The 10,343-nt window shown below is 42.1% G+C and overlaps 1 protein-coding gene across 1 annotated transcript; it reads right to left on the bottom strand.

Annotated features, from left to right (window-relative positions):
• Positions 1-620: 620 nt before the first annotated feature.
• On the bottom strand, positions 621-2,952 carry LOC138294228 (uncharacterized). The gene is made up of 2 exons (XM_069233365.1): positions 2,338-2,952; positions 621-2,237 (listed from the first exon to the last, which is right to left on the bottom strand). The coding sequence occupies exons 1-2, from the start codon at positions 2,890-2,892 to the stop codon at positions 1,608-1,610; spliced, it is 1,185 nt and encodes a 394-aa protein (XP_069089466.1). The 5' UTR covers positions 2,893-2,952; the 3' UTR covers positions 621-1,607.
• Positions 2,953-10,343: the final 7,391 nt, after the last annotated feature.

Raw genomic sequence — 10,343 nt, forward strand, 5'->3', positions numbered from 1 at the left:
TTGGTGAAGACACCCTTCAACTTTGAAACCCTGACATGAGCCCCTTCTTTTAAATCCGGTTTCTTGACCTTCTGTGTGAGACGCCCGCCGTACACCGTTCTCCACACCGTTAACGAATTATCCCTTGTAACCTTAACAGGGGCCATTTTGATTGTCCGATGGTAGGTGGAGTTATAAACATCTATAAAAGCCTTTAGAACATCCACGTATCTGTAGGTGTTGTTGGCGGTGAAGTATCGCCACATCTTCGACTTTAAAGTACGATTAAAACGCTCTACGACAGCGGCCTTTACCTCTGTGTGCGTTACAAAATGTTGAACAGCGTGCAGGTCTAATAATTTTTGGAAATGTTTGTTTAAAAATTCCTTTCCGGCGTCTGTTTGTAGTTTCTGGGGCACACGCCCGCTAGCGAAGATGTCTTTAAAAGCAGCTGTAACGCTGGTACCACTTTTATCGTTTAATGCCTCTGCATAGGCGTATTTGGACAAGACATCTATGACGGTTAATATATACATGGCGCCATCGTTATGTTGTGCCAGATCTTGAAGACTGATTATGTCGGCCTGCCATTGATAATCGAGCTGTGCGTTAACAACTGTGGACCGCCTCTTAAAGCGTCTCCTGACAGGTTTGTGTAGCGAATAAGCCTCTTCCCCAGCTAACCATGTCTTCACACTGGCACGTTTTACAGATTCATTTTCAGCTCGAGCCCTTCTAAATAGAGCTTCGGAGCCTCCGAAACTTCCAACCCCCTGTTTATCGTAATAAAGCTTCCTTAAATCAGCATCCGTCATGCTGTCTCACATCAACACCCCGAAATGAAAGACACCTGTTTTGTGTAAGGTCATTTTATTAAACATAAAAAACATACATGTGCGGCTGGGGTATACAACCAGCGTGTATTTGACATTTTGTGCTACATAGCTTATAAATGTCAAAACACGGATCCAATGTGGCCTTTTTTACAAACGTATACATAGTACAACATCCACTACACATGTTACTCAGAGCATGTTCCTTTACAAACCCTAAGCGACACAAACTTTGATATTTTTATGGCTATACTCTCAATAGCTCTAGACATGACTTCCCGTTCCCCACGTCTATAACTCTGAACGCTCAGGATACTGATATAATTCAACAGTTCATACAGTTCTAGATAGGACAATGCAGAACCTTTATTTGTGAGATAATCTACAGTCATGTTCTCCAAAGCCTCATGCACCCCCGTCTCAGGTGAAAGTCTTAACTTGCGCTTGTGGTCTTTGTCCAAGGCCCAGCATTTAACAGATGCGTTTAGCCGGCCATTGATACACCACTTGGCGATACACTCATGGCAGTTACATTGCAACAAGGCCGAAGGTTCCGAAATGTTCAGACATCGCAGAGTCACAGGCTGTATTTCAGCTATTCTTTCTTTAACCAGCACAAAAATCAATCTCCCGATACAGATGTAGCCCGGTTGTAACTCATAGACATCTTGCACCTCGATACCCGGAATCCCCTCCTAAAAGTGAGTAAGTATGGAGCGTTAAGTAACATATTTATGGTCTACTTTTTTTTTTTTTTTATTTATTTATTTTTTATTTATTTCTTTATTTATTTATTTAAAACAGTTTTCGAGGGGCTAAAGACAACATTCTTCTGTTTTTATAATAAATGTCACACATTCGTCTTTCTATAACCCGTTCTACCATACGTTTGTCAAAGGGGGGACACATCCCGTGCATGCGGTCGAGTTTTGAGCATGGCTCTGCAGCGTATCGGATCTCAAGGACAGCCGCAGCCAAGACCTTCATCATGTCACAGTGGACACTTTTCTTCACAGCAGACAGCCCATACACAACCCTTAACAGCTTATATACCCGATAAGTGTCTATCCGGTTACAAACGTGACGAATTGTTCTTGCAGTGTATGCATCGTATAGACATTCGTGAGCCTCCTGTTGAGGGTCATTAATTTTATGCCCGTAGCAAAGGTCATAATAATCCCTTTTAACACATGCGTTCACAACGGCAGCTGCAAAGCCTTTAACCGGCCATATGGTGTCACAGGGTACGCCCGGAGCTTCCTTTTCAAGATCGTGGCTAGTGTAGGTGCAAACACATTTCTTACGAGGCTCTTTGTTCTGGCTTGTAATACTTTCAGACTGTCTGGAACAGCATAAGCAGAAAAAATTTACGGTGTTAACCTTTGGAGCTGACCCTTCTAGAGGCTCTCTTTCTTCTGTTATGTTCTAGGGTTCAAACAGAAAGCACAAGACACATTATTAGTTAAAAGTATGACATTAGAGTATACAGGCATAAAAAAATAAAATAAAAAATGTCTTTACTAACCTCAGCATTCGCTTCACACTCAGAGGCTCCTCTGAAATCTTGGGAGTCGCAGAGGTCCATTGGGGCAGAAACAGCGCCTGAACTTACACCTGATGGTTGTAAAATAACGGCCTCTGCCTCGGGGTCCTCCTGGAAGCCCATGTCTTCATAGATGGGCGAATTCGGGGGTGGTACACATTCTTCAACTTCAATGTCTACGACGTTAGATGCCCCGCTTAATCCATCTTTCGAGACATCGCTGTCACTGCCGGCCCCCTTAATAGGGGATATCAAGGGCGACACATCCTTGAGGTCAAGCTTTTCAAGCCGATGGCAAAGTTCCTCTTGAAAACCTGTAACATCGGTATCCCGGGTGTCTGGGACACCCTGTTGTGCATTCTCATCCATCGTACGAGGGGCGAGGGTCCGGTAATATCTACCAATAGTGTTCAGGGCCCCTGAGGAGACGGCTTTTCTGGCGATCGGATTGTATCTCTTCATAGCGCCTTGGCAAACTGATTCAGCCCTGGTTTGCGGTTTGACAGCCGGTTCTAACCAGCTCCTTATATGCAGCATTTCAAAAAAAAAAAAGGGTGGCTCTACCAGCCAACAACACGTGTTCACAAACCACGTGACACCCCCATGCACGTCACTTCCGGGGAGGGCTTTCTGGGACACCGGAAGTCCCAGCCACCGGATATGACGTCATTTCCGGGGCGGGACAACTGTCACTTTTAATATGGTGATTAAAGGTATCCCTTCCTACTACTGCTGAGTAATGGATGAGTCAAAGATGACTGCCCCAGTATTTGCCGATATAAACTATACAGGGATTGGCTACCTGGTTGCCAATTATGTATCGCTCAATGTGGCTCGCACCTATGGTCAAGACTCAGTCAAATGGAAAGCAAAACTTGATAGACGCGTAAGGCTTCAGAAGAAAATAATTGCCCATCGAAACATCCAATATGATCCTATTTTCAGGGAAGAGAGAGGCACAGGGTCAGACTCGGTAGGTCAATAGTCCCTGATGGGCTGGTCTCACAGATCCATGTGTGAGCCGTTAGCGGTTTATGGGCCTGGTTTATGGCCTGCTGGGCCAGTTTTTACTGTTGATTTTCCTATTTACAACAAACATTACCTGCAGCAAACACAAATGCATGCAGTCTCTCATCCTTGCAAAATACCCATACAGACTGTCTCCACAAGTTCAAAACTCACCTGATTTGAAAATGTGTGCCACTTTTTCAGTAATTTGGTTCTCAAATTGAGCCCAGTTTTATTTTGGTGGCCATGCCTATTTGTTGTCCCAGTCCGACCCTTGAGTGGCAATTTGCTTTCCAAAATCATGCCAAATCGTGCCAAAAATCATTTGGCCTGCTCTGTCCGCGACCTTGATAGATGCCATTGTACATTATGCTGTACACTCAACGTTTGTCCAATGCAGCATTTTCCCAATGGAAGGCTCTTTGGTGCACACTATGGCGGTCATTCTGACCTTGGCGGACGGCGAAGGCCGTCCGCCAAGGTACCGCCGTCGGAACATCGCACCGCGGTCGAAAGACCGCGGCGGTGATTCTGACATTTGCCCTGGGCTGGCGGGCGGCCGCCAAAAGGCCGCCCGCCAGCCCAGGGCAAATCAACCTTCCCACTAGGATGCCGGCTCAGAATTGAGCCGGCGGAGTGGGAAGGTGCGACGGGTGCAGTTGCACCCGTCGCGTATTTCAGTGTCTGCTGGGCAGACACTGAAATACTTTTTGGGGCCCTCTTACGGGGGCCCCTGCCGTGCCCATGCCATTGGCATGGGCACGGCAGGGGCCCCCAGGGGCCCCGCGGCACCCCCTACCGCCATCCTGTTCATGGCGGAAGAGCCGCCATGAACAGGATGGCTGTAGGGGGTGTCTGAATCTCCGCCGCCATGGAGGATTCAGACGGGCAGTGGAAAGTCGGCGGTAGCCCGCCGGCTTTCCGCTTCTGGCCGCGGCTGTACCGCCGCGGTCAGAATGCCCGGCGGAGCACTGCCAGCCTGTTGGCGGTGCTACCGCCGACCTCCGCCGTGGCGGTAATTACCGCCATGGTGAGAATGAGGCCCTATATGTACTGTACTAAGCTGAGTTGAAAACCGCAATTCTATGGGAGATGCATCAGTCTTACTGTATTTTTCTGTATGTGTGTCCCTTGTATAGCATAACTATATTGTTTAAGTAGGTGGTCCCACTTTTGCACCTTCATCCGGGTTAGCAGGGGCTCCTGATCTCCCTGGACTCTTCAGTGCTTCTTGGACTTGGTCCCCTTCTTCTACAGGTCTTCAGGTCTGGGAATCCATCATTGGTGTCTTGCAGGCTCTTCTTGTTCTTGCATTATCTTCTATCACAACTTCTAGTGTATTTTAGGAAACTTGCTGTGTTTTGCTCCTGCTTCCCTGGGCTCTGGGGTGAGGTATTTTACTTACTTTTGGTGTTTTCTTACACTCCCAGTGCCCCTCTACACACTACACTTGCCTAGGTGGGAAACCGACTTTCACATTTCACTATTTCACTATATGGTTTGTGTTCCCCCTAGGCCCATTGCACCCTATTGTGATTTTCACTGTTTATTTTCTGACTGTGTACTTACCTGTTTCTGGTTACTAGTGTATATATTGTGTAATTTACTTACCTCCTAAGGGAACATAGTCTCCAAAGTATTTTTGGCCTTGTGTCACTAAAATAAAGTACCTTTATTTTTGGTAACACTGAGTATTGTCTTTCATGTGCATAAGTACTGTGTGACTACAGTGGTATTGCAAGAGCTTTGCATGTCTCCTTGTTCAGCCTTGGCTGTTCTGCCTACAGCTACCTCTAGACAGCCTGGCTTCTAGACACCAACTACATTTCACTAATAAGGGATAACTTGACCTTTGGTACCCACTACAAATCAGGCCAGCCTCCTACAGCGGGACAATAGCTATGATTATTGATTTGCCCTAAGGTCAATGATGAACCTCAATGGACTAGCACATCGAACCCCTATTTTTCCCGGGTTCCCATAAAAAGTGGGTTGTCTCAGAGCATATGCCAGTAGTTACTGACTGGTAGCATGTCAGAATATGGATAATGGAAATTGTGTGTCTTAAATAGCAATTACATTGCATGTAGGTTTTCTATTATTAACTCCAGTGGAATGATATATTTGTAAATGACATTTATGACACAATATATTTGTTATAAGTTATTTAAGCTGCATATTTTAGTACCATACTTATGGACTGCAAGCCAACCTACCTGATTGGCTTTCCCGCACCCCATATTCCAAAGGGCATGCTAATTGTGCATGCAGTGAACTCCCCACAAGTTCAACTTAATACCCTCTCAAGGAAGATTGACTTAACTAGGTTCTAGGCCATAAAATATAAAATATATAATTAGGATTGATATTAAAAGTACTGCCAATGAAATGTTGCTAAATTGACCTGGAAATACAATAATTGCATACTCAGAAATAACTACAGTCTATCTGCACACATCATAAAGCAGCATTTATGTGCCCACAAACACAAGCGTGGGTGCATCCAAAACACTTTCAAAATCGTTGTCAACATATGAACTACTTTGTATCACTTCGCTGGTTCCTCTTGCAATTTTAGGAAATTTTTTGTAAAAGCATAAAGATCACCTCTTGTCCAAGGTACATGCACATAGTTCACTTCATGTACTTCTCTCAAGACAAATTATGAAATTGCCCCTTACTCCAAATCATTAGTTGATCCTTTTGCTTTCTTCCCTGCCCCCAGAACTTTATTTTTATTAATCCCCTCCTTTTCTACCTTTCCCTATATTTCTTCAAATCCATATTGCTCCTTGACTTTTCAGCCAGATCCTTAATGTGACCCCTTAACGTCTTTAAACCTAATTATTTTATTTCTTCAATAGTCAAATCTATTTCATGGTTCCTCTTTGCATTTTTCATTTTACTAATGTCAACCTCACACTTCTCTTGCTGCTTGTTTGAGGTACATCTCATAACACCCACAATGTAGGACAATAATCTGTTTGTGTCAATTAATCCCTGTAAAACTTAATTACATCTTTTTAAAAGCTCAACATTAAACTCCGTTTCTCTAGGAGATTCTTCAATAACAACAGGAACAGACATATAATTTGAAACTGGAGAAACAACCATAATATCTCTAATGATACTCAGCAAAGTTGTCATGACATTCTTGGATGGGGCACTCGCTGATGCATACAAAACTGTAAGCGCAGTCAATCCCTGCTTTTATACACCTGTTCTATGTCCCACTGCACCCATATCAGGTACTACAGGACCCTGCCCCTTTCTCTGGATTCCATCTGTATGTGGAGGAGGTCTAGAATTCAGAACATCATTTAAAGAGTTATCTTATTCATCAGAGTCTTGTTATTCATTTTGTTTATCTCTTTTTCCCTCATCGGTTTCATTTTTATCTGTTGTTTCTTTATTGCAGAGAAAACTCTCAGTTCTTAAAACATCTCTGCGAGTAATCCCATTTCCCTTCCAATGACTGTATAAATGAGCATTTTAACCATCTTTTCATTTGCTTTCTCTCCTTTCCTGTAGCTGTCCAATCTCAATTTGTTCATTGCCTCAAATTATGTAGGTCCAGGTAATGGCTTTTTATCATACATGGTTTGTCTCAGGAAATCTAGCTTGCTGATGTTAAAGGTATCTGTAGAGTATTGTTCATGAAATAGAATGGAATGTAGGAGGGAGGGTTCTAGGTGGGGAGTCTTGGAATGGGCAGACTGGAGGTTGGGTTCTGGAGAGAAGCTGGCAGTTACGTAAACTGTTCAAGACACCTATGGAAAGAAAAAAGATTTTCTAGTATTCATCTTCGTGATTATTACATGAAAGTGGTCAGGGAACCGCCTTTGAGTTGTATACAATTTCTTGAAGCACCATGGGAAAAATTAGCCTTTGACTTGCGGGGGCCTGTGGACAAATTAGCGAGAAGGAATCGCTTCATAATGGTCTTAGTAGACTACTATAGTAAGTGGTTTGTAGTCAAAACGGTTGAACAAGTAACTACCAACAATGTTATAGAATTCCTTAGGGAAACTTTTTAGAGGAAGGTATTCCTAAGGTATTGGTGACAGATAATGGAGTGCAACTGGTCTCAGCAGCCATGCACAGAGTTTCTTAATCGGTTGAGGGTGAAACAGGAAAGGGTAGCACTATTCCAACCACAGGCCAATGGATTGGTTGAGAGGGTGAATAGAATTGTAATGGAGAACATACAGTTGTCGTTGGCGAATGGGTTGAATTGGAAGATGGAATTGAGTAAGATGTTGTTGGTGCACAGAGTAACGCCTCACTCGGTGACACTGGTGTCACATTTCGTTGTCCTTAAGGGAAGAGAGCCAGGAACAAAAGCGTCTCCTTGGTGGATGAATGTGAAAAAACGAGTGAAGGTTGATCAGAAAGATTTGAAGGAGAGAGTTGTATGCTTCCAAAGAAGGAATAAAATGAATTATGACGAGAGAAAGGGTGTGAAGAGTGCTGGTGTAAAGTCTGGGGATCCAGTTGCAGTGAGAAAAGTTGGAATCATAAAAAAAGAAAGGTGAAAGTACATTTTATGATCCACAGAAAGTGATATCAGTGAAGAATTCTGTGGTTAATTTAGAGGATGGCAGAGAATGGAGGATGGGAAATTTGTGTAAGATGAAGGAGGTGTAAGATGAAGGAGGTGTAAGGATTTTGCTAAATGACATATTAGTAAATGCATATATTATTGTTTCAGTATACAGTTGAATTCTAGATTACAGTATGTACAGTGTGAATATAGTTTAAGGTAGAATAAGTATTTAACAGTAGTACTATTTAAATGTTGAAGGGGGAAGATTTGTATAGTCTTGTTCATGAAATAGAATGGAATGTAGGAGGGAGGGTGCTAGGTGGGGAGTCTTAGAATGGGCAGACTGGAGGTTGGGATCTGGAGAGAAGCTGGGAGTTATGTAAGCTGTTCAAGACACCTATGGAAATAAAGAAGATTTTCTAGTATTCATCTTCATGATTACCGCAGTATCCCTCAAGGGAAACTGTAGTTCCTCATTAAGGACTAATAAAAGGTGCTAAACCAGTTAAACTCAGAGTAAACCTCATGCTCTTTTCCCCACAGTTAAACTGTCTAAACCTATAAAAGAGGTTGAAAAAGAAATGAAACTTGTCACTGGGAAAATAATTGAGCAGGGCATTCTTAAGGAAGTGCTTTGTAGCCCCTGCAACCCTTCAGCGAGGGAGATAAAGAAGCTGAGTGGGAAATGGAGAATAGTACAGAATTTAAGAAGTATTAACAACAAAATAGTAATTTTTTGTTGTGGTATAAAATCCAGAAGTAATCCTGTTCGAGGTTCCATCAAATGCATAATGGTATACAGTCATTGACTTATAGCGTTCTTCTCTATTCCTCTTTATGAAGAGAGTCAGTTCCCTTTTATGTTTCAATTTAAAAATAAAGTTTTTGTTTTGTGTAGAATCCCAAAAGAGTATACCAAAAGTCCTCAAGTTTTTAGTTAAATGCTAAAGAAAGATCTGGAAAATTTAAGAATGCTTGTAATTCAGTCTTACAATATTGATGGCTTACTAGACACATTCAACACAAAAGAAGACTGTAAACTTGACATAGTTGCTTTACCTGGTCATTTAGCTGGCAGTGGTCATAAGGTTTCCCCGATAAAGATGTAGTATTGTAAAAAGGAAGTTATTTATCCTGGCCATCATATTGAAAAAGGAGTAAGGAAAGTGTCAAAAGAACACCTTTCTTCAGTTCTGAAAATGAATCCTCCTACTACCCAGAAGGGAGTGAGGATGTTCCTAGGAATTAATGGCTATTGTCATCAGTGGATTTCAAACTTTTCCTTGATTGCAAAACTTTTTTTAAGGTTCATCCACAGTTACATAAAAGACCCAGTACTGTTTGACGAAGAATGTTCTGAGGCATTCTAGGTATTGAGAGAAAGTTTATGTAAGGCACCCACCCATGGAATGCCTTGCTACCATTTGACTTTCTTTCTTTATTGTCACAAAAAAGGTAAATTTGCATTATCAATTCTTACACAAAAGCACAGTGGAGGCCAGTAGCTTACTTTTCAACTGTAGTGGATCCAGTAGCTGTAATTTCTCCTGGCTGTTTGAAATTGTTTGCAGCTCTTTGCACTGCCATCGAACAAAGTGAAGGAATAGTGATGGGCAATACTTTAATTGTATATGTGCCACATTCAGTTGAGATTTTGTTGACATGTACATAAACCTAGCATATAACAGTTGATTGACCAGATATGGACAAGTCATATTGGAAGTTGAGAACATATAATTTAGTGATGTAACATGTTCAATCCAGCAACACTGCCTCCAATTCCAAGAAACAAGGGTGATAACAGCAATGATGGTAATGATATTGATGATGATGAGCCTGAGCACAACTGCATTGATGTTACCAAATTATGTACCAAATCAAGACCAGGTAGCAAAGAATGTTCTCTTGAAATAACTGATCAAACTTTTTTTGATGATGGTTCTTGTTCGATACACCAATATGGAACACTAACAGCTGCTTGTGCATTGTGTTCTATTTCTGAAACTCTTGAGGCATCCTATCTGCCATCTGTAACTTCAGTACGAGTAGCAGAATTGGTTGCATTGACAAGAGCTTGTTGCTTGTCAGGAAAATTAAATGTGACAATTTATACAGACAGCAAATATGGTTTTGGGGTGGTTCATGATTTTGGTCACCTGGGTTTAATCACATCTTTTGGAATGCCCATCAAAAACAGTCTTTAGTTTTTTAAATTGCTGAAGGCAATATAGCAGCCATAGGACATTGCTGTAGTTAAGTGGTTGCCCAAGAGGCCAGAAAAGATATGGTCACTCTTAGAAACAATTATCCAGGTCAAGTGGCATGATATTGCACACTTGACAATGAAACTTTGGTTCAAGAAACTGAACATGATGAATCCGAAATAAATCATATGCAAAGTACAAAAAATCATCAGCATTTGTATCTTACCCCT

This window comes from Pleurodeles waltl, chromosome 4_2 (assembly GCF_031143425.1).
Source record: "Pleurodeles waltl isolate 20211129_DDA chromosome 4_2, aPleWal1.hap1.20221129, whole genome shotgun sequence".
Lineage (NCBI taxonomy): Eukaryota > Metazoa > Chordata > Amphibia > Caudata > Salamandridae > Pleurodeles > Pleurodeles waltl.